This window comes from Urocitellus parryii, chromosome 1 (assembly GCF_045843805.1).
Source record: "Urocitellus parryii isolate mUroPar1 chromosome 1, mUroPar1.hap1, whole genome shotgun sequence".
Classification (NCBI taxonomy): Eukaryota; Metazoa; Chordata; class Mammalia; order Rodentia; family Sciuridae; genus Urocitellus; species Urocitellus parryii.
The window spans coordinates 185,896,588-185,917,777 of record NC_135531.1 but is presented as its reverse complement, the minus strand read 5'-3'; the positions used below and the strand labels follow the sequence as shown (position 1 = coordinate 185,917,777).

Sequence of the window (21,190 nt, the reverse complement as noted above, 5' to 3'; positions counted from 1 at the left end):
AAATGCTGGGATTTTATCTTACTGCCTTCAAAGATCAACCTCTTCATCAGAAAGACATTTCTTCCTTCATAAACATTTCCTTGATATCTATCAAATATTCAATACTATGAGTGGTATAGAATATGTGAAACTTTCCAAACATTAGAGTTATGGGAATCACTATTTGCAATAAATAGACTAGAATAAAACATTATTTCTTATGTGTCCACCTTGAGATATTTGCAAATACTATGCCTCTGCTTGGACTTCCTTTTTCTCTCCTTGGAATTATCTGGAAGATACCCTTTCTTCACAGTTTAGGCCAAGTTCCTACACTCTTAATGAAGTCTTGAACCTACTAGCCCCATTTTCCTTAACACTGGGAACTATGTTAGAGTCTTACCCACAGGGTACAGTCGGTAGCTGGTGCATGGTAGTGAGAAGCACAGCTGGGCCACACAGGCAGGGACATGGTGAAAAATAAGAAAACAGATGGCTGGAAAAACATAACCGTGGAAAGTAAGCAAGGTTGGAAAACAAACAAAAAATTGTGTGAAATCATGAAGACAAGTGACATGAGAAGGAGAGGGCTATTAAACTGGCGGCTGGAAGTTCTAAGAGGATGGCCCAGGGAGTGCATTAGCTTTGAATTCTGAGTAATGGAATCATAACATGGCACTCAATGTGCAGATGCTGAGAACAGAAAGAGTCTAAGATTTTGCACATTTAGGATCATGTAATATTGGCAATGCACACAGTAAATGCTTAACAATGATATTTTGAATAAGTGCTAAGGTGGGTCATATTGTATGTCTATAAAGTTCACAATAAGGGAAGCATTTGGACCTCAGCTTTTGAAAGGTGGGCATGAAACACACTTGGATGGGGTGAGCAGAATGCACATTCAACAGGACCCCTTGCCCTAACTCACCACAGATCCAGAGTAGACATGGCCCTATAATTCCCCACACTGGGCTCCTGGAAGACATTAGAAATCTAATGTGGAACTGAGAAGGCAGGAAACATACATACATAGCAGGTTTACACTAGCATGACGTAATGGCATTTTGATATTTTCATTTTCAAGTCTCCACATTTTTGCTCAAGAGCCACTGGCCCAAACCTCCTGAATGGCTCTGTATTAGTCAGGGTTCTCTAGAGGATCAGAACCAATAGGAGGTATGATTATAAAAAGAAGATTAATTAGATTGGTTTAGACAATCAAAAGCTGGATAGTCTACAATAGCCGTCTGCAGGATAGAGAGTTGGAGGAACCAGTAACTGTACAGTCCAAGATGCTGAAGCCTGAAAACAAGAGGGATCAACTATGCTATCCCAGTCTGGGACTGACAGCTTCTGGAAATTCCCTGAAGTATCACTGCAATGTCTGCTTTGGAAGACTGAAGGACCTACAGTCTGAAATCCTTAGGTATTCGCAGCAGCAATTAAGAACCTATTCAAGAAAAACGGAGTTTGCAACTGCTGCTGCTTCCTTGTTCTTCCAACTTTTATTCCATCCAATCTCTCAACCTATTGGACAGTGCTGCCCACACTTAGGGAGGGTCTCCTCTTCAGTTTGCTTTTCCACATGCCAATCATTCCTAGACACATCCTCATCAACACACCCAGAAACCTCTTAACTCTTCTGCATCTCTTAATCCAATTGAGTGAGCAATTCAAATTAACTATTACAAGCACTTTAAAATCTGGACTTGCTGCCTATTTTCCAGTCTCCCTTTGGCTTCCCCACAATGCACTAACTTGAGGTTTCATGGTTAGCATAGCCTTGGGACTGCAAAGACTTCTTTATTGCTGCAACCAACTCAATATTTTTATTATCTCCCTGGTTCATAACATGAATTCTCCTGTGAGTGAGCAGAAGGATACTAGTTGGAGACTGGGTCAAGGAGGAGGTGAAGGAGAAAAAAAAGGAAAGTAGCTGGCACAGGAGATGTACAGATGGGAAGGCTGAAAGGAGGATACCCATCCAGTGAACTTCAGAAATGGCAACTAGTCTGGGCATGGCTTAAAAAAAAAAAAAAAAAGAGGCACTTGTGAGAAAAAAAAATCTTTATACTGTAAGAACAATTTTGAGACCTCTCTGCACAAGTTTCTACTACTTTGATGTAGCCACCAGGTACCCCCATCAAAAAGACCATTTTCATAATTAAACTTCTCCAAAGAGACCCCTCCCCGCAAAATTGTAACATGGAAGCTTCTGTCCTAGTCAACAAGATTTTTACAAAGAAAGTTAGCAGGATTTTTGCAGAGAGTTCATTGTGGTTTCAGGCTTCCTCTTTCTTGTAAAATCCAGGTTTCTCTTTTTTTGTAAAAGCTAGGTCTGCAATCAAGCTTGTTGCTGTGTAAAAGTTATTGCATCTGTTTTTTTTTTTTTTTTAGTAGATATTTGTGAAACCTCTGTCTAACCTAGGAATATGAGACAAAGAATAACTGTTACATACCCAGCCACTCTCATGTCACCACCTCACTGAGTATAAATCTGAAAGAATTTCCAGAATGGGGAACCAGAGACTTTTTTAGGCATTAAACCCTATGGACTGTTGTAGCTTAAATAAACCTGCTTCCTGAAAATTCCTCATGTGTCCTCATCTGTTCTACATCAGCTTAGGATAAATACAAGAGCCACTGGAAGCAGAGGGCTGAGTCTGGGAAGCATTTATTCCCTGCACAGGACTCTCCACCATCTCTTGCATCCAGGAAGAAGAACCTGGAAGCCAGATGCCAGACACAGGAGGGGCTAAGTGCCACAGGACAAGTGGAACCTTCATCCTTCGCCACCCCTTTTCTTACTCTCACTTAAGGCAAAAATCGTGCCCTAATGCTTGCACACTGCAACAGATACCCAGGAGAGATTTCTTCCGTAATTAGCTAATGACACAGGACCATTTCTGAAACACCTCATTGCTCTCTAACACCCAGGGAAGTAGTTCTGCTCATGGACTTTCTCAGCCTTGTGTGTGTGTGTGTGTGTGTGTGTGTGTGTGTGAGTATATTTTTTCCTTCACTTTTATGTGAAAGTCATTCAGAACTCTAGGAAAAAAAATAGATGTATAATAAAAATGAATAAAAGCTGATGGTGTAGTGCTTTCCAGAAAAAAGGAAGAAGAGTGTGAATGACACAGTGGCTGGCTATATATCATTGGCTTTCTCTAGCCCCGACTATAAAGTATCTTTCAGTATAAAGTGTGGATAATAACGTCTGCCCCCTGCCTGACTCCCACAGATGTGTCAGGGACAGAGGAACTAATATGACCCTGGCTCCCATCAGTCATCTCTCCACTCACTGTGCCTGTGGCATGAGCATTGTGGTCCGTGGCATCCTGTCTATAAGATATCTCTCTGAAACAACATGCCTTCAAATGCAGGAGTTATCATTGCTGCTGATATTGGGGGAAGAAAGCAAAAAGAAGAAACATGCTCAGCTTCTTAGTTGGAAGTAGTACACAGCAGAAAAGCACCTGAGTACATTTCGGCTTTCATTTATCTCCATTCTTGTAAAGTCACTTGAATATTCATATGACTCGACAACATAGGGTAAAACTAGAAGAATAAGCAGATTCCTTGTACACTGTGGGGTGCACGGAACTTGGTGAAGACTTTAGAAAATAGAGTTGAATTAAAAAAATCCATAATCTATAACCCAATAACCTACATTTTCAGTCATCTATTTTAAATGTCAGAAAATTACTTTCACACTGTAGTTGTCGTTTAGGTGGTTTTTCAGCAGTAGACTTTCAGACAACTCAAATTTTTAATGTACTGGGCTCTTAAATGAACAATGGTAAATTGATTTAATGTTTTAAGTAACATTTATAAACACAGATTGAAAATTTTGATGATATTGAAAATATATAAAGAATGTATTAATATGAAAAATCAAGACATAAAATTATCGTTAAAATATTGTCTATGCTATATAAAAACATTCATTTAAAATGTGAAACTGAAATGCATATGGATAAGAACAGTGTCTATCTGGTTGGTGTTCAGTTTTGTACATTTTGCATTTTCATTTTCATTAAGGAATATATATATATATATATATATATATATATATATATATGATACAGCACTTGCCTAGTATATGTCAAGCTGTGGGTCCAATCCCCATCATTGTGTGTGTGTGTGTGTGTGTGAGTGTATACACACAAAAAATGTATTTTTTCCCCCTCTTTGGTGTTGGGTATTGAACTCAGGGCCTGGCACATGTTAAGTAAGTGACCTATCTTTGAGCCACAACCACAGTCATTAAAAACATTTTTCAAAACTTTCTGAAGTAATTTTTTTTTAAATAACTTCAAGTAATACTTTTGTCACATGAGTAAATAACACTGATCACCTTAGAAAATAAGGTCAAAGCTGGTTACAGTGGCACATGCCTGTAACTGCAGCAGCGAAGGAAGCCAAGGGAGGAGGATGGTAACTTTAAATCCAGCCTCAGCAATTTAGCAAGACCCTGTCTCAAAATAAAACATAAAAAGGGCTGGGGATGTAGCTCAGTGGTTAAGTGCCCCTAGGTTCAATCTCTGGTACACACACAAAAAAAAAAAAAGAGAGAGAGAGAGAGAGAGAGATGAGAGAGAAGAGAGAGAGGGAGAGAGAGAGAGAAGAAGGAGGAGGAGGAGGAGGAGGAGGAGGAGGAGGAGGAGGAGGAGGAGGAGGAGAGAGAAAAAAATAAAGCTTTAAAACCAAGAGAAAGACTTATGTGATGATGTGATGGCATTAGGAGGTGGGGCCTTTTAGAAGTTCATAAAATCCTGAGGTCATTGGATTAATGCCTTTAGCAAATAGGCCCAAAAAAGCCTGCAGGCCCTTCCACGGTGTTGTGTGAGGACATAGTGAGATAGCTACAGTGTTCAACCTAGGAGAGGCTTCTTCTAACTCTCTACCATGCTGGCACTCTGACCTATAATTTCCCAGCCTCCAGAACTGTGAAAATATAAACACCATTGTTTACAGGCCACCTGGTTTATGGAATTTTGTTATAGCTACCCAAATGGATCAAGACAATGACCATGCCACTGTTAGCATATTTATTTATTTTTCCTACTCTAAGTTACATTATTCTTCATATGACCTTGAACTGTTTAATCTCAATTTTCTGAAAGGAAGGAAGGAAGCATCTGCTCAGGAAGCTAATAACTTAGAAATTGTTTTTTCCAAGGTATCAGAAGAACAAAGCCCAGCGCAGGTGAAGTGAATGTCAGACTGGTCAAATGGCAGTGGAAGACAGCAGGAACACGCAGAGAGAAGACGTGATACGTTAGCTGCTTTTCAAATGATTCCTTCCATCAAGGGAAAGTATCATTTATCACAGAGCATACTCACAGAGATGAAACATGATCTTGGGGACAAGCTGAAGAGATTATAGGCTTCACTAGACAGTAGGGAGTTTTCAGTGAACGATTTTCATGAGCTTCTGGGTCACAGGAAGGTAAGACAAAGGTTGCTGTCACTAGATTGTGTGTGTATGTGTGTGTGTGTGTGGTGTGTGTGCGCGTGCGTGCACATGTGCATGCATGCACAGATGTGAATGTGTATGTCTTCTCAATTATACATGCACTTAACTCTTGAAGAGTTTTTTGTTTTTTTTTTTTTGACTGTGGAGTTGTGATAAATAAACAACTATGCTCCAATGATTTGCATGACAGGAGGAGACACAAACAAAAATGAAAAACTTCACAAAAACTCATTGTTGTTGTTACTTATCTGGATGTCTTATTTTACCCACTCCACAGTGCATCATAATTTTTTAAAACATCTTATTTTAAAAGAGTCCATCATTTGATCAAGCCTAGATTAGAACTGTCACTAAATTTCCTCAAATGAATGAGATGGATAAAATTACAAATGTATTTACTTTGAACCCAGTTTATGATTTATATAATTCAGGAGTAAGCTAAAATCCGGATTCAGAAATGACCATGAGCTCTTTCCAATATATTTTTATTATTTGGAAACTGGATGTGATGTTATTAGTTATCTATATAATATGGTGAATAAATATTGGCTTACATGCCAACTTCAGTTGAATGGATGGGTAGATGTTTTGCTTAGGAACAACTCCTCCGTGTATTAGGTGCTAACTGTGGACCATGTACTGTATCAAACACATGGCAGGTAGATTTAATCTATACATTAACACTTTGAAGTAAGCACTCTAATTTTCCCCCATTTTATATATGAGATGCCAATGTTTGGTAATTTTACCAAGGTCCGTTAGCTGAGTGAGCAATGGAGTAGGGCTTAGGAATAGAGGCCCCCACGCTCTCCACCATTATGTAACATCTGGTAGTGTCCTCAACACTGGATTGAGAAGATCATTAGGTTCGCCTCTAGAGCAAGTTGAAAGATATTTTGTAATTAATTTTCATTTCTAATCATGAGGTTGTGCTTAGTATTGGCTATTGCCCACCAAATTCCTTGATTTCAATGATTTGAGACAAACCCACAGAAATGAATTGACATGGTCAATCAGCTCCAAAGCCAATTCTATAACTACAGTCTTAGCTATTGGTCACTTTGTTTTCCCTCCTCTTCCTTTGAAGACAAAATAAAATAATATGACCTTTTGGGGCTTTTATTTTAATTGAAAAAAATAAGAATTATTTTAACACCTATAATTAAGTGAATGAGATTTCAGACAACTTCTAGACAATCATGTTCCTCTCTTTGCCTCTTGAGAGGAGGTGTGATGCTCAGGAAAGGATGGCTCAAAAGAAAGCATCATTTCTCATGGAATTCAAGGTATAAAATTAATCATGTTCAGGAAACCATCAGGGCAATATATATTTTATATTATACATATTATAATCCACATTACAGGTACTGTACACACACTTCAATGGGCCATTTACTTTCTGATTGTTTATTATATGGTGCTATATTAGCATAGGATAGAGGATTTGAGGAAGAATAGCGAGTTATTTTTTATGTCTACTTTAAGCTGTTAGTTTTACTGCATTTCAGAGTGTGCAGGATCGTCCTGTAGTCAAATCGAGCTATAAAGACTAAATTGAATTATCCCCATGGAACAGCTGTTAAATCTCCAGGGAGTGGGCAGGTCCCACAAGAAAGGGATGACAGATTGCAATGGGGATGCTGCCTGAATGCAGCCAGTAGGAGAGACTTGTGCTACATGAGGCAAAGGCTGGCGCTTTTGTGAGCCTCACATCCGTATTTTATAATTTATGGGCATTACCATGCTCTTCCTGCCTGATTTGTTGATTTCTTGAATCACCAAATAAAATGAACTTCCCAAGGCTCAATAGTTGAGAGAGAATCTGTGAACACTGGAAAAGATCAAAAACACCCTTTCTTTCAAAAACCCTTACTTGGCATTGCAATGACTTAGTGACTTAGAGTACAGCTGATTTGGTGCTGTTGGGGGAAATTTTAAGCTTGTTGACAGGAATGAAGTAGTTTGTAACTCAGTATTTGATCCTGCAAACCATTCTTTCTAACAAGGAATTCCAAAGACACAGACCAGGTATATAAGCATGTGTGTGTGTGTGTGTGTGTGTGTGTGTGTACATGAATTCTCACTTAAGCAAAGTGATGAAAGCAATTTGGAAGAAAAATAGTGTATGTTTTTCCCTTTATATTGTGAAGGTGAAAACTAAGGTTGTCTCCCTACACAATAAAACTCTATTCTTGGGAGTTTTTTTTTTCAAGTGCATTAGTGCTAAATGGATTCTCTGAGCCTCATATTAACGACACTGCCAATTAAACCCTGAAGAATAAAGTACACTAGCCAAGTTTCAGGGAACTTGCTAAATGCAATGGTAGTTAAAACATCACCAAAACATTTGTTAAGGTTACAATGATGTAATGATTCTCTCAAAAAAGAAGATGGAAGCTGCCAATATTCAGAAATTCATGTTTTGTCTCCATTATCTCATTTTTATTCAGTGACTGTCTTCAAAATATCTTGTCATTAAAGATATTTTCTAGTGTAATATGTATGGAGATTTCTTTTATGAATGTTGCCATAGGGATCTTAGTTACTCATATCTGAGGCTCAGGCTCTCTTATTTTTAAGAACCTTTTATAAACAATGGAAGTGAGTGATGTTTTCTTAAGCTTATTGTATTGCAATTTGCTCTACAGACTCAGAGCACAATGGCAAGTACAGCTGCTTTTTGATGTTTATGACATTTGTCTAAGCTAAACTTCTGGCAGGGCGTGAACCCAATGTAAGTGCCCTTGTGTTAGCAGACTACACTTAATACAGGAACTGATATATTATGAAATAATTCTTGAAAATAGTATTGTGGAAAGGATGGGAATGAATGCATTTTCCACAGCTTAAATCTTCTGAGCCAGACTCAAGAAAAATGTCATCAGCAAGATGGTGCTTAGGTAAATTAGGAGATAACCTAAGCTCATGTGGAAAAGTGGGAGAATTGTCAGGGGCCTTTCTGTGTGAGCCAGAACCGGTAGGCCAGGTAATATCAGTTGATGTCACTCCTGGAACCAATGGAGGGAATGAGCCCTTGTTAGTATTGTGTGTCTTAACCTTTCCCAACAAAAGGAGTCAGAAACTTGGTGACAAACTTTTAAACAATAGTGACCTTTAATCTTGGTGTGGTTTTCCTAAAGCAAATGTGTCTTACACCTAGGAATCCAATGGCAATTGGGAAAAATGTGTCAAGGCAAAACCCCAAATTATAAAATGCACTTTGTAAATTATATGTATCAAGGGAAAGTAAAACAGGCTCATTTGCATATATAGTTTCCCCAGATAGTTCAATTGACAGACTTCAGGCAGTTAGGGTTTTTTTTTTTTTTTGGTTCTTTGTTTTTTAATATATTTTTAATTATAGATGGACACAATGCCTTTTTTTTATTTATTTATTTTTATGTTGTGCTGAGGATCCAACCCAGTGCCTCACACATGCTAGTGCTCTACCACTGAGCTACAACTCCAGCCGGAGGGTTAGGGTTTTTTCCTATCAGTGATACAATGACTTACTCTTGTATGGATTAAAAAAAAAAAAAAGTTGTAAAGAGCTTGCAATTCAGAGATTATGAAGCAGCATAATTCTCCATATTCGTCCTGCTACTGAACATAACTAAACCACACTGAAAATTATGTGTAAAAGAAACCTAAGAAGATGCTGACTGATGAAGAGAGGACAGAAAGCATATATAATAACTTCAAGGTCTAAAGCACAACAGGGTGGAGAGTTCCTTGTATTTTCCTAGTGTCTTAGCCCCATTGCTGAAGAACTAACAACAACCCCAGCAGACAAACTGGTATAAACAAATTTTTTAAAAATAGCAATACCGAGCCTGCCCTCTTCAGCCAAAGGATGAGGAAATAGGCAACAAAATAAAAAAGAATATTTTTAGAAAATAACTAAAATAACTCTTCAACCCAAGATAAATGACATAGAGAAAACTCCTGCTGCAAAGCTATCTAGCTATGCTGTAACAAAATGTCTCTGACCCTAACCAAGGTGGCATTATGGAAATGAATCTGAGAATGTCTAGAATCTAGAAGAAAAATCCTAGGGATTTAAGAAGTCTATCTTTGTCAGAAAAGATCAAGGGTTTCACTGTGGTGTCAGTGGAGACTACATGGGGATCCTGGACTTCAACACTACTCAGCACTAATGAGGGAGGCCATCCACTTCACAAAGATGGGGTCAGGATGCCTTGGTGGACTTTACCACAGTCCAATGATATAGATATTTCTTCTGATAGTAATGTCACTGGAGGTCACACAGAGGATGATCATGAGGCATTACTATGCAGGCTACTATACTCAGAGAAGAATCAATGAAACTTTTGTAGGAAGCAGTAACTCTCACATACTTGGTAGTAACAAGTACCTTTTCCATCCTCAGATGTCAATGGAGGCTCAGTTAGGAATTGGATTTCTATTTCAAACCAGTATTATTAAGGCCAAACCTCTCCTTCCCCTGCGTGGACAGGGTGAGCAAAAGACAGATAAACAGAAAATTTAAAGAAGATTTACCACAGCATAATACTTAAAATATGCAGGTTCACTTAAAAACACAACAACGATATTTTGTTATACCAAAAAAGAACTCAAGCTAAACGAAAAAAGATAATCGATAAATGCCTCTTGGATGACATTTAATTAATGTTAGAATTATCTGACAAACATTTTTAGAGCAGCCATTATAATAAAAATGTCTCAATGCCAATTACCCATTTGAGATGAGTTAAAAAAATAGAAAATCTTAGTAACAAATCAAAAGTCTTAGCAAGGAAATCAAAATATCAAATGATAAGAAGAATGATATGAAAATTTTAGAAATGAAAATTCATTATCAAACCTAAAAGATAATAAATAGGTTCAATAACAGAATGAAAGAAAAAAAGAAAAAGAATATTAAACTTCTACCTAAAACAACAGAAATGACATGATTTGAACAAAGCACAAAATAAGACTAAGAAATAAGATTTGAGGGATTATAACAAAAGATCTAGTATTAATGTTGTCAGAGTTCAAGAAGATAAGAAAGAGACAGGTATAAAAGCACTTGAATAAATAATGGCAAAAACCCCACAAAACTCCCCAAATTATTCACATGTAAATGTGTAAAGATTAGCCCTATTCATTCATAGTCTATTCATTCATTCAAGACATTGAGCAATAATCAAACAAGGTCAGCCCAAAGAAGTCTACAACATGACATATCACATTCAAACTTTCAAAAACTAAAGACAGAAATTTTTGAAATCACCAACAGAGAAATGACATGTTACCTATTGGAGAAATGAAACTAAATTCATCACTGAGGCCAGAGGTAAATGATTCAGCATTTTCCAAGTGCTGAATAAAAAGAACTGTCAACCTACAATCTTACATCTAAAGAAAATATCATTCAAAGGTGGAAGGAGGGAGAAAATCATTATCAGATGAAGAAAAATAAGATAATTTGTCACTTTCATATACACTCAAAAAGAATGGCTAAAAGAAAGTATTTCAATCAAAAGAAAATGACAAAAGAAAGAAAATCAGGCTACAAAAAAAAGAGAGAGAACAATAGTAAGCAAAAATATGGCTGAACTCAAGAAGCTCTCCTTTTTCTCTTGTGTTTTCAAACTTTGATAATTGAAACAAAAATAAAACTGTGTGATACAGTTCAAAGTATAGAGGAAATATGAAGACAATTACATAAAAATCATGAAAGGTAACAAAATTTAAAAGGAGAGAAGTCTTATATTTCATCTAAATTGGTAAAATGAAACCAGTAAGTTATCAAATTTTGCATATATGTAATATAGTAACTAAGAAACCACTAACAAAACCTGTACATAGAGATATGACCACTAAATAAATCAAAATGAAATTCTTAAAAATCATTCAAGGTACACAGAAAAAAGAAGAGGAGCATGAAAAAGAAGATAACAGAACATAAAAAAATAAATGGACATTGCAACCCTAACACATTAATTACACTAAATGTAAATGGTCTAAAGATACCTATTAAACATAACTGGAAAAATGAATTTAAAAAAATGAACAAAATATTTGCTGTCAATAAGAAACTCAGTTCAAGTACCACAATATAGCTAAGTTAAAAATAAAAAGATGAGAAAGGAAATATCATGCAAAGTTAATTGGAAAATATATAAATGGCAACATTAACCTCAGATAAAGTAGACTTCAGAGCCAAAAAAAGTCATCAGAGCAAGAGCATATCATTATACAATGATTAAAGGGCTAATCTGCTAGGAACAAATAGCAGTACTAAACAGAGCTATAAAATATGCCATGGAAAAACTGAAAACACTGGAAGCATGTATAAACGGAAAAATCCTTAACTATAGCTGGAAACATCAACACCTTTATTGAGTACCTACTACATGCAAGGCACTCTGCTATATATTAAAAATCCATTAGTGATAAAAGAAGACATATACCTGACCCTAATGAAACTCATGCCTTATTAGGAAAAACAAATGTTAACTATTTAACTTATCAGGATTATACATGTAACAAAGGACATCTCTAAAATACAAAAAAAAAAATGTAATTTCATTTGTTTAAAAGGCCTTCTTTTGGAGTTCAACAAATTCCTAGACAACTATGTAACTCCCAAGCTCTTGAATTTAATGGAATATTCTTTGCTTTGGTTGACCAGAGATTAAAAAAAAAAATCCATGTTAGCCCTTATAGAATGCAAATCTCACCCACAGCTGAAAGCAACCACAACCAGAAAAATAGAGTTCTCTATATATCTTTGATACACATTTTACTCCAGAAACACAATTCGTACTCAGTCCCGGCTGGGAGTCTTGCTCTCCAGTAATGACTGAGGCTGATGGGACCTCTTAAAAATACAAGATAAACACAGGCACTCTATGAAGAAGTACAGGAGTGTGATAGTGAAAGCAAGACTTACCCCAAAGTGATAGAAAACATCAAGAAATAAAAATAAAAATAAATGAGAAAACTTACCACAGTATAGATCTGATGCTTTCTTCTTTTAGCCAGGTCAATTATGTTTACTCCGTTGTAGTAAAGGTTTTCAATACATCCGTGGAAGTTTTTCTTTAAAAAGGTCCCAGGTTTTCCTGGTACTGGAATTCCTCCAAAACTAAGCTTTATAGTGGGAAAAATAAAAATCAACTCTTAGTTATAAACTCTGAAGGAGTAGAAAAGGAAAGGAAGCAAATACATTCGGTAGATTCAATTGTATGTATGAGCCAAGTGACTCAAATAATTATAGATGCCACTTGATTACACATTTAAAAGGATACTGATTAGCCCATGTAAAAATAACTGTAATTGCTTGCTTCTTGAGGGCTTATTTTACAAAACCATTTTCACTTCTTTTCTGAACCTTTTTAATACTAAATAAAACAGTAATTTACAGAAGGAGAAAAAAAAAAGAAAAAGAAAGAAAACCAGCATCTTTATATTTATCTCTTATACAAGCATCTTAGAGAAATTGTCCATAGAAAGCCAAGGGACAAACAAAACATCACTCTCTTCAGCTGAGAGACCTACTTTAAAGGCCTGCATTGTACCAAAAAACTCAGCACAAGGTTTTTCCCAAATCATTATCGATGAAAATAAAAAACAGACAATAATGCAAATGCCTTATACAGTTTTATAATGCAAATAAGAAACAATTTACTGAAATCTTTATTTAGTTCTCAATAGTGACACTTGTTCAGCATTTGTGATAAAATGGGAAATTACTATAAATTTGATTGAAAAGTGCAAGAATTGTAACTGATTGTGAAGTGTGATTATAGCTCTAAACTACTTACTTATAGTGAATTTGGGAAGATTATGGAATATTAATTTTCATGACCATTTTATGTCTAGTAAATACTAATACAAATTATTTTAATGAATATATTACTTTTTGGCATCTTGATCTTTTGTGAATAATTTTTCTTCCATGAAAAGAAAACAAAACAGAACAGTTTCTGTGTTCTCCTGTCTTTTCTGCGCAAACACACACACACACACACACACACACACACACACACACATTCTCCTATTCTGAATGTCTCTCCCTTATATGAATAGCAGCTATATACAAAGGATTACTTCTAGATATTTATTTTTTTCACAAGTTCTACACTATTGAAAAGTGTTTCTTAATGAATTGTAAGAGGTGATAAGGATTATTATTCCTTTACTCACTTTTACTTATTGATGCTTTACTTTTGTAAGAGAATTGATATTGTCCTTCATTTTTTTCACAATTTCAGAATTTTATTTGAAAAAAATTGTTGAAATTTTGATTGAGGATTCATTACTTCATTAAAGAATTTATTCAGAGAAGAATGAATTTTTAAAAATATTTCACATTCCTTTCCAAGAACTCAGTATCTTTTTCTATTTTCAGAATATTTCAGATAAGGTTCCTCCACCTAAGTTGTTAATGTCTTTCCCTAGTTCACATATTCTTCAGTGAATTAATTTCTAGGAATTTTATACTACTAAAAATTCCATTATATTTTTTTCCTAATTCAATAATATTTTATCATATAAATACCCATATTATTGGTACTGGTTCATTTTCTCAAACAAAATATTTTGTATATACCTTCATATTAAGTCATATACTTTTTAAAGATAATTTCTTTGTATTTGTGAAGGGTACAATCATATTACATCTACAAGCACTTTGTTCCTTTTTAAAATCAATTTTGTACATATCTTTTCTTTATTTTGTCATCATAACCAAAACTTTCTAAGGTCGAGCCACAACTTAAGACATATTAAATAATAATAATGGTATAGAACCTTCTAAAACCAAACTAAAATAAAAGAAGACAAAAAAATCTTCCATTTACCATGGACACATAACTCTGATTCTGACTTCACATCAGGGAAACATTCCTGTACTCCCAGTTTACATATAATTTGTTTCTGTGCTTGAAAAGAAAATGAATACTTTACATTATCCATTGTTTTTCAAAAAGTTTGTGGGATGGAACTAAGTATTTCATGCTCAATCTATTGCTGTGTTGAATTGCATTGTTAGATCATGAATTAATAGATTCTCTCTTATTGAGTCATGGTTGGGTACCATTTGTTTTATGTACATATTTTACCTAGCAAATGAATATAAGCCTAGTTTTCTTTCGTCAAATATTTAAATCAAGTCTATATCTTTTTCCAAGAAAAGCTTTATCTTTCACTATAAGAGTACATATGTCTTGGAAAAAAATTCTAGAAAACAAAAACAATCAACAATAAATTTGTAAATCCCACAAATATTTTATAAGAAATACTTTTGAGAGCTTACAAAATTACCTTTTCACTTTGATGTTCACCACCTTCTTCAATTTCTAATAAAAAAAATTAATGCTCTACTTCACTGCATTGTGATTTAGGAAAATAGCAGATACAGAACAAAATTTGAAAGGTAAAAGAAAGAACAAAAAGCACTGTCTTTTACACAGCAAAAACAGTAGTTAAATTATTCAGGGTAAAGATTTTTATCCAGAGAAAAATAATACACAGAATACTGTATATAACCTTGTAATTTTCTACAGCATTAAGGGAGCAACTATCACTCCTTTTAGTCTGGGTGGAGGATTTTGGGAAGAATTTGTTGGGGAAAGTTGGGTTGTAGTGTACAGACCATTCTCTGTTCCACTCTGAGGGATTGAAACTTATAGAGCATTGGGGAAGGTGGATAGAAATCACAAGTCAGATCCTGGAAATCATCCTGATTACCAAAGCAGTGATGTTTGCAAGCCTATATGAGCTGCTTCAAGTTCAGTATGGCCCCAGAGCAAAAGAGCTGTAGAGAAGACAGGAGGATTATCAGTGGCTTAAGTGGAGCTCCAATATAGGAGAGCCTGAGACCTGTTTCTCACTGACCTGGGCACTCTAGCTAGCATAGGCCTAAGAGAACAGGATGCAGGGGGAGGTATGAAAGTGCTGAGGTTTTCAGTAAATGTACAGAGGGCTGGTAGTTGCATTTGAAGTCTGGGAGAGCACAAGTGACTATACCTCACAGATCTAGGTGATACCAGGTATCACAGACCACAGCAGCAGAAGGTGACACATGGTTCTCAAGACTCCAAACCAGGTGGGACTAGTGGGTGACATGCTTTCAGGTGGGACAAGTAGATGGAATACCTCCCTTGATGTAAGATAGTACTAACGCTAGCCAGTTAACAATCTGCCCAGGAAACATTAATATAATCCAGTGTTTACACAATAATGCACACAGGTATAAATAGGTATTAACTAATTACTCAAGAGAGATGTTTTTCCTGCCATCAAGGGAAACAGAATGATGAGCATATTGGATCAAGTGAGAGAGAAGTAGCAAAATGGCATTTATTTATATTTGAGTGTGAGTACAAACTGATATATATATATATATATATATATATATATATATATATATATATCACACATATGTATATGTATATATATATATCACATATGTATATGTATATATATATCACACATATGTATATGTATATATGTATATATATATATTTGCAACTGATTTATACATTTTGATTTTTCAAGTAGAAACTTGCAGCTGTAATTGTAGTATTGAGTTATAGATTTGGTTCATTTAAGTTAGATTGGAAAAGTTTGCTTCATATATTGATGTATTTCTTTCCTATAAAACGTTGTTTTCCTAAATATTTCATAAACACTTGGTATATAACTATTAATTTTATATTAATAATTATAGTCAATTGATCATTTGCATTTATATTTTATCTTATTTATCAAAACTTTGGTAATAAAAACTAAAATCTTGCTTAAAATTGTTTTTGTCCATCAAGTCATGCATATTAAAGTCACTACTGTGTAATGACCTAGGCTGGCAAATTATTGTACCAATTATTTGAAAAAAAAATTGAATATTGGCCATTCTCAAGCTGTTCTACTTGATCTAATTGTACTCTGATTCACTGTCTCCCAACACTTGCTTTTCTCCTTGACTCCATCCATTAGTTCATTCATTTGGGTTCAGCTCACAGAAAAACAGTGTTAACCAATATTTGTAGTATAAAAATGTGCAATTTAATGGGGTTTTTTTGCATTTATTGAGGTTTTATATGGCACACACATGTGGTTAGGATAGATATTTTAAATAAAGGATCATAATGAAAAGTTTACAATGATTTTTATATTTTGATCTTAATTTTTCCTTTCAAAGGTACTAATTTTCTATCTCGTTTTTCTGTGTGAATTCAGATATTGTATATGTTTCTCACAATTCCAAACAATTTTTTAAAATTTTCCTTCACTGATTTCATTGTTGAGGATTCTGAGTTTCTATTCAGAATATGGCATAGTTCATCATGAGATGGATATTGATGATGCTGAACAGAGAGTATATTTCAGCATACATAGTCCACATGAAGTGCCTAAAGGTCTTTGGTATATGGAAGACAGAGCTAGAAACTTGGCTTGCCTTAGATCATGTTTTCATCTATTCATTGAAAGTTTATAGTGGTCATAAACTTCCAAATAAAATTTGTCATATGTGAACAATTATTTATAGTTCACAGCAACTGAAAAAAAAAAATCTTTTATTTTAACTATTCTGTTAGCAACTCTCAGAAACACTTGAAAAAGTTATTTCCACTTTTTTTTGGTCCAAATCAAATTTCCTAACTAGTTGTTGAAACCCTACTCTCTGTAAAGCATGAGTCAAGCCTCTGTGGTGGTATTGAGGTTAAATTATGCACTTTCCCTTTTCTCTAGAAATGTAGTGCCATTCCCAATGAAAAATCCATCCTCTAACAGAATGATGGAAGGCAAGGTATGGTAAGAACAATGAGAAAAGACCAACTGCTATACAAAGAAGAGGTTTGGGAAATAACTGGAGAAAATAACCAGAGAGTTGGAGTTTGGAGAATAACAGAATTTTGAGACATATATTTAGGAAAACAGACATTTCAGTAAAGCATATGGAGAAAAGTATGGAGGACAAAATAAAGGACACCCCCCACAGCCCAGAAAACACTATGCTCGTGATCAAAAACAAATAAGTAATGATAGACATTTAAGTTAGAAATAAAACTAGCAAGGTGAGTTGGAGACACACACCCAAATCACTGAATGTAGAGTTCAGAAGAATGGGGAGTACTGAAGGATTTTCAGCAAGAAAATATTAATCCTCTTCAGGAAGATATCCCTTAAATTGTGAATGCAAAGATTGGATTCAGTAGGCTTAGTCTAGCCTCTGCTGAAGGGCCTGGAACCTAAAATGTTCAGTACAGCTATTTTAGGTTAGGAGTCCTAAGTTCTCAGTCAACTCTCTCCAGATAGCAACACAACAGACTTTAGGTTTCTACTCAAAGGTGACTGTCCCCATTTTGCTAACCTTTATCCTTGAAATCCCAAGCCCGGTACTGTGATCTACATTTAGTTTTCTTCTCACAGCAATTTGTTGTCTACTTACGTAGTATAGAATTTACTGATTTGTGTTGTTTCTTGCTGAATAGTTTTTCTCTACTGCTAGAATCCAAACATCACCAGGGTAGGCATCGTTGTTCTTTTCATGGACATATTTCAAGCACTTAAAAGGAGGCCTGACACATAGTAGGTACCAAATAAATATTTGCTAAATATTGCTACATTTTGGATCTGAAACATCCTTAAATGTCCATGTCTTCTAGTCCCTAGATGTAAGGGAGCAGTAGAAGGCATGCAGGTCATTGAATGCATGCCCTTGAAGGGGGTTCTGGGACCCGAGCCTCTTCTTCTTCCTTTAATGGGGTTTTTTTGCATTTATTGAGGTTCTCTCTTTCACTCCCTGTCTGTGTGGTGAGCCAGTTTGTTCTACTATATACTTCTGTGATAATCTCCTGCTACAGGGATCCAAGTGATTATGGAACTGAACACTCCAAAACTGTAAAGCAAAATATGCTTTTTGTCTTTATAAGATGATGACCTCAGTTATCTGCTTTGGTAGCAGAAAAGGGACTAAGGTGAATATTTTGAAATTTATCCCTTAAGTTTCTCAAGATAGAGAAAATATCTCACTCATTTTTTATTATATAACCCTAAAAGCTATGATTAAATATAATAGATCCAACAAAATATTTCTTTAATTGGATAAAAAAAAGGGCATAAGCAATTTTCTTCTAGATCTTCTTTTGCCTTTTCCCTTTTGATGATTTTGCCTTTTTTTTTTCTCTGTTCTTGTTTTATGGGTCTTGGCAAATTGCAGAGTGTACCTTTCACTGATGTTATTGGGCAACAAAACTAAGTATTAGATTCCAGAGTTCCACTGGCAGTTTGTCTTGGACAAGGTAGTCTACCTAGTAACCTGAGGGAATTGTGTGTGTCACAGGTGGGCTCCAGCTGGGTAAGTCCCAGGAGAAAGCTCATGTTGGTGTTAAAGGTATGAGGTCCCAGAATCTGCCACTCTCTCGTTTCCTTTGATCTTTGATGTTACTTGGATGGCAACGAGTTCATTCCTTCTTTACTGTTTCTTGTTTTCTCTAGGCCCATCTAAATTTGGAATCTTTCAGTTCTGATGATTCTACTTTCTGTCTAATTTGACTCTCTGATACTTTTGAAATTTCTCAAAATATTATGCACATTTTTGAGTCACATTTGCTCTGATGGGCCACTTTTTAATGGAAGGGCTATGAAGAAGGATCTAAACTGCTGTCTTCTTTTTCAGTCTTTGAAACTCACATTGCTAGGTGTTAATGAGTCATGTGACCCTTCCCTGAAGGCACTGTCCCTCATGGGCCAAGTCTAGGTTGATAAATTTTTGCCATTAAAAATGAGGCAAAAATCCCAATTTTCTCATGAAATCACTTGATGTTTTTACAAATATCAATCTGAATTCAAATGATTATTTTTTTGAAAGAAAGAAAAACAACAGATAAGCCAAATGAGATGAAGCAGAGCAAGTCTTGCCTGGTCAGTCACCTTGATCACCATTTTGTAACTTCTACTCTGTTATTTTGACTAGATCAATGACTCAGTCTGTGACAGGATTGGAACTTCTGAGCTCTAGAACTTTAATGTTCTTCCATTGCACATGATGTGCTATTTCCCCCTTACATTGAAATTGGAAATTGAAGGAAGATAATTGATAATGTTTTCATCAAAAATTACTTTATTTTTTTTCTTTTATGATCTAAACTTTCATAAGTTCCCAATGTTCCCTTCTTTATGCATGAAGACTATCTTATTTCATTTTGCTGGGAACAGAGAATAGATGATATCTTACCAAGATAAAGCCCTATATTGGGTAAAAATAAAGCGTTAGTCTCAAAATCAGTTCTTGTTTACAAAGTACTGAATTGCTGAGGGCCATTGCCAAGTAGGAATGGTAGGTGATTTGGGCAGCGGGAGAATGGAGATTTCCCCTGAACGTGTGTGGAGGCCGGTGTGAGTTCGGGAATAAAGAATTGCTGTTTGAATCTACAAAGTTGTGAGTGGCTCGTGATCTTGTGCCCAGCCAAGACATTGGCACTGAATGCCTGAACTGTCTCCTCTTTCCTGTTCCCCACTTACTGCCCAGTTTTCAGGTGATACACAAAAAGTTCACAATTCAACAGGTCTCACAGCCAGAAGTACAAGAACTGGGATTCTGCATCTAACTATCTCTTCACCAATATTCTGGTTTTCCTAAAACTGTCTCATTGTTTAAAATGAAAATTTCCCCAGAGTACTGACAGTCCTGGCCTAAGGTTTTAGGAGAATCTGCTGCAGTCTTTAAAAAGAAGAAATGAGAGGGAGGGTACATAGCACCAGAAGTCACAGTGTGCTCTCAACAGCATACAAGAGGTCCTTCCAATTTTCTCTGACAGGACAACTCTGTGTTCTCAATCTATTATTAAGTTTTGCACCAGGGATGTATTCAGAACATTTTTTTAATGATTGTTGTAGTTCCCATTGTTGTTCCTAGACCAAATCAGATCAACTGTTAGAACTTTAGTTCCTTTTTCCAAAAGATATCTTTTCATAGACTCGCAGACCCCAGGTATATTAGCCCAATTGGTCTAATACGTTTTAAGATCTTTTTGTCTGAATGAATTTTATACACACACACACACACACACACACACACACACAAACACACATACACACATTTTGCTATATATAAATATGCCTATTTATATATAAATATACCTCTATATGCATCTCTCTCTCTCTCTCTCTCTCTCTCCACACACACACACACACACACACACACACACACACACACTTACTTCAGGTCCTTTGGCCAGTCAGTTCAGTCATGTCCATTTCAGTACTCAAGCAAGAAGCTCAATGGAAAGCCTCATTCAGCATACCCTGTGTTACTCATGCAAGGTACTCAGGTTCATGCTGCATCCCCTGGTCACATCCTGTCTTGCAGGGAGATGTGTTTGATCCCAGAGGAGATGATCACAAATCTGCTACCACCATCCAGACCAGGAATTTCCCAGCAGCACACCAACACTTCTGCCTCAACAGCTTTGAAACCACTTCAGGGTCTCCACTGTCCTCTTCCCTATCTTTCTGAGAGATGTGAACAAGGGGCAGTTCTTTGTATTGTGGATAGAATTTGGACCTATACACTTTGGCTGTGAAGGAATATTTACTGAGCTGGGAGAGTAGAATATATTTAATTCAATAGTTTGCAAGCTTGATTTGTAACTCTTTAAATTTTTAGATTTAAGATACCTAGTTCTCCATTTATACTATTGCATCAGGCTCTAGGAGCATCCAAGAGGGTCCTGGATAACTGTATATTGT

General features: G+C 35.7%; 1 protein-coding gene across 3 annotated transcripts in view; it reads right to left on the bottom strand.

The window, feature by feature from the left end:
- Positions 1 to 21,190, bottom strand: part of Cntnap5 (contactin associated protein family member 5) — a 771,818-nt gene that overhangs the window by 385,953 nt on the left and 364,675 nt on the right. For 2 of the 3 annotated variants that reach the window (XM_026402894.2, XM_026402896.2), the window contains exon 7: positions 12,443 to 12,583. In XM_026402894.2, coding sequence (XP_026258679.2) covers positions 12,443 to 12,583 — 141 coding nt within the window. Of the gene's footprint in view, positions 1 to 12,439; positions 12,584 to 21,190 lie in introns of all 3 variants that reach the window. The other variant, XM_077798231.1, reaches the window with a different exon arrangement.